Source organism: Terrapene carolina, unplaced genomic scaffold (assembly GCF_002925995.2).
Source record: "Terrapene carolina triunguis isolate 2854851 unplaced genomic scaffold, T_m_triunguis-2.0 Scaffold20712, whole genome shotgun sequence".
In the NCBI taxonomy this organism is placed as follows: domain Eukaryota; kingdom Metazoa; phylum Chordata; order Testudines; family Emydidae; genus Terrapene; species Terrapene triunguis.
Window position 1 is genome coordinate 1 of NW_020685063.1, and position 3252 is coordinate 3252.

General features: G+C 61.5%; 1 protein-coding gene across 1 annotated transcript; it reads right to left on the bottom strand.

Moving 5' to 3' along the window:
• Positions 1-9: 9 nt before the first annotated feature.
• Positions 10-2172, bottom strand: LOC112123528 (unconventional myosin-Ie-like; the record flags this gene model as incomplete). Its single annotated transcript, XM_024222131.2, has 5 exons — positions 10-140; positions 245-376; positions 1007-1096; positions 1232-1319; positions 2078-2172. Coding segments are annotated over 5 exons (536 nt in total), but the record flags the coding sequence as incomplete, so codon positions are not given.
• Positions 2173-3252: the final 1080 nt, after the last annotated feature.

Consider the following 3252-nt stretch of genomic DNA (forward strand, 5'->3'; position numbering starts at 1 on the left):
CATACCAGCGTCTCGTGGAACTCCTGCCGGTCGTTCATGTCGTCCACCTTGTAGGACGCCGACTGGTTGAGGTAGTAATAATAATCCGGGCTGGTGATGCCCAGGTTCTCCCGCTGCTCCGGGGAGGCGCCCTCCAGCAGCTGGGCAGGGAGAGAGGACAGAGCGGGGGGGTCACGCGCTGGCGGCGGGGGGGGGGCTGGGCTCAGCGCAGACCCTGCCCTCCCATCCCGGCCCCCCCACGCACCTGGTAGTAGATGTGGAAGCTCCTCTCGCCGGGGTTCTGGCTCACCACCCGCGACTTCTCCAGCAGGAAGTTGGAGATCTTGCCCCCGTCGGGCTCCCCGCCCCGGCTGAACTGGATCTCGAAGTACTTGCCCTGGGGCGGGAGGAGAGGCCAGATGAGCCGGATCCCCGGGCTAGGTCCCCGCAGCAGAATCGCCAGAGCATCCCCCGCCCGGGATGTGCTCGAGACCCCGGAGCCTAACGGGCAAAGGGTCCATCTGGCCTCCTCCCCCTCTGAGCAGGGTCTGGTGGTCAAGCCAACTCCTGGGAGCCAGGACTCCTGGGTTCTGTCCCCAGCTCTGGGAGGAGAGTGGGAGCTAGTGGGTTGGGGGAGGCTGGGAGTCAGGACTCCTGGGTTCTGTTCCCAGCTCTGGGAGGAGAGTGGTGTCTAATGGGTAGAACAGAGATCTGGGAGCCAGGACTCCTGGGTTCTAGTCCCCAGCTTTGGTAGCAGAGTAGGGTCTAGCGGCTATTGCAGGAGGAGACTGGGAGCCCGACATCTGGGCTCTACTCCCAGCTCTGCCACTGACGCATTGTAACAGGTCCCTTTCCCGCTCTGTGCCTCAGTTTCCCCTTCAGTAAAGTGCAGCTAATGGCCCTAAGCTGCAGGGAGGGGTTGCGAGGCTGAGTTGGTGCGTGGCTGTGAAGCGCTCAGCGATGACCAGCGGGCAGGGGTCAGAGGGCAGGCTGGGACTGGCAAAGCCCCTGGGAGCCGGGCACTCACGAAGCGGCTGGAGTTATTGTTGCGAACGGTCTTGGCGTTTCCAAAGGCCTCCAGGAGCGGGTTGGATTTCAGGATGATGTCCTTGACGTGCTGGGGGGAAGCAGGGTGCTCGTTACATGAGGCCATCGGCTCCGGTCCTGCAGGAACCCCCACTCCTACTGCTCCCAGCCAGCCCAGGCTCCCGGCCCCACACCGCTTCCCTGCTGCCGTCATGCCCTGTGGTACCTGCACTTTGGGGCCCCCGCCGGACACCTTGGAGATGTAGCTCATGATGTATTTGGCCGCCACGGTCTTGCCAGCGCCGCTCTCCCCACTGCAAGAGAGAAAGGCAAACGCTGGCTTCTCCACCCCGCAAGGGAGGACACCCCACCCTAGCCCAGCCCCTTCTGGAGGTCAGGGAGCCTGGGAGGAGAAGCTGGTTCGTTGCATCTACGTTTTCCTGTCCTGCTCGAAGCCAGACAGCGACTCTCCTTTAAAGGAGGCAGGATGGCCCAGTGGTCAGGGCACCACTGCTCCGTCAGTCCCTTAGCCTCTCGGTTCCTCAGTTCCCCATCTGTAGCCTGGGGGGGGAACAGCCTTGCCCCACAGGGGGGGTTACTAGGATAAATACAGTAATGACTGGGAGTTGCTCAGGTGCTCTGGTAACTAGCCAGAGACAGAGTCTTCTCCCGGAACGTGGGTGAGGAGGGTGGGTGTCGGGACCTGCCCCAGCAGCCATCAGCTCCTGTCCGGCGTCCATACCCACCCTGCCAGGGCTGGCAGCAGGGACTGCAGGACCGTGCCTCAGTAAAATGTAGAGACCGACGCTAGGTTGTCATGGGGGGAGGGGGGAGGGAGGGGCTCTCCCAGAAGTCTCTGCCATTGTGCTGGAGGACTACGGCCAGCCAGACACAGAGCCCCCGGTGTGTGACCCGGGCACCAGGAAAGGTCTTAGAGCTAGAACTTGGCACATGCCCAGATGTGGACCCTGCGTCTGTCCCCCTCCCCTTCCGGGCTCCAGATGTGGACCCTGCTTCTGCCCCTTCCCTCTTGCCCCAGTGGATTCTGCCCCTGTTCTCGGCCCCGCCCTACCTGATGATGACGCACTGGTTCTCCCCGTCGATCAGCATGTTGCGGTACATGTTATCGGCCAGGGCATAGATGTGGGGCGGGTTCTCGTACTGGGCCTGCAACCAACACACCGGCAGGAGACTTGGTTATTCCACCGCACGGGACGTTTGTACATAGGGAGGTGGCAGGGGAGGAGATGTGGCTAGGCTGGGACCCCTTCAACTCATTGCACTGGTGAGCCAAGCCAGGAGGCGACCCCAGCTCTCTAGTTATTTGTCTCGGGTGGCACTGGGGAGCCCAATTCTGGGATCCCTGTGGTGGTGGGGGGCTGTACAAACACAACGAGCACAGTTCCTGCCCCAAAGAACTTACAATCCATGTCAGAGCTCCAGCGACCTTTGGTTCCCTTCGTTCCACCCGCTCTGGTGAGCGCTTGGCAAACAAGGGGACACAGTGACCGTGAAATGACACAGGGCTTTGGGGGCAGAGGACGAGGTCTCCCAAATCATGCTACCCCCTTGCCTTCCTCCCAAGGATCTCAAAGCACTTCACAGACCTTAATTAACCCTTGCAGGGAGGGTAGATCAGTGCCACCCCTATTTCACGGATGGGGAAACTGAGGCCCGGAGCAGGGAAATGACTTGCACAAGGTCAGCGGCTGAGCTGGGAAGAGAACCCAGGAGTCCTGTGTCAGCCTCCCTGCACATCCCTAGGCCAGCCTAGACCCCTGCGTCCCCGGAAACAGCCTTGATGGGAACTAGTGGGCTGATCTAGCCAGATCTCCCCGGACCTCTTGCAAAGCCATTGCTTAGATCTCCGTCTCAGTGCCCCCACAGCTACGCCAGGGGATAGCTCCCGCCACGGATCCGCCCACAGATCTCGAGCCCCGAGCCGCACCCCTGGAGAGACGCCAGCAGATGAGGGGCGTGGTGGGCGCACGGTCCCCTTGCACGGCTCAGCACACTGCCTCTACCGGCGCCCCAGTTCCCTAGGACAGCGACAAGGCTGCTGGGTTTTCAGGAGGGGAATCGGGAACTGCGGTGAACACAGGCGGCTGCTGCTGAGACAGCAAAGAAACCAAGCACCCGGATGCCTCCTTGGGACAGGAACAAATCTGTACAGACACATGCCTAGAACCCCGACCAGGGATATTCTATTTGCTACCCAAGATCCATAAACCTGGAAATCCTGGACGC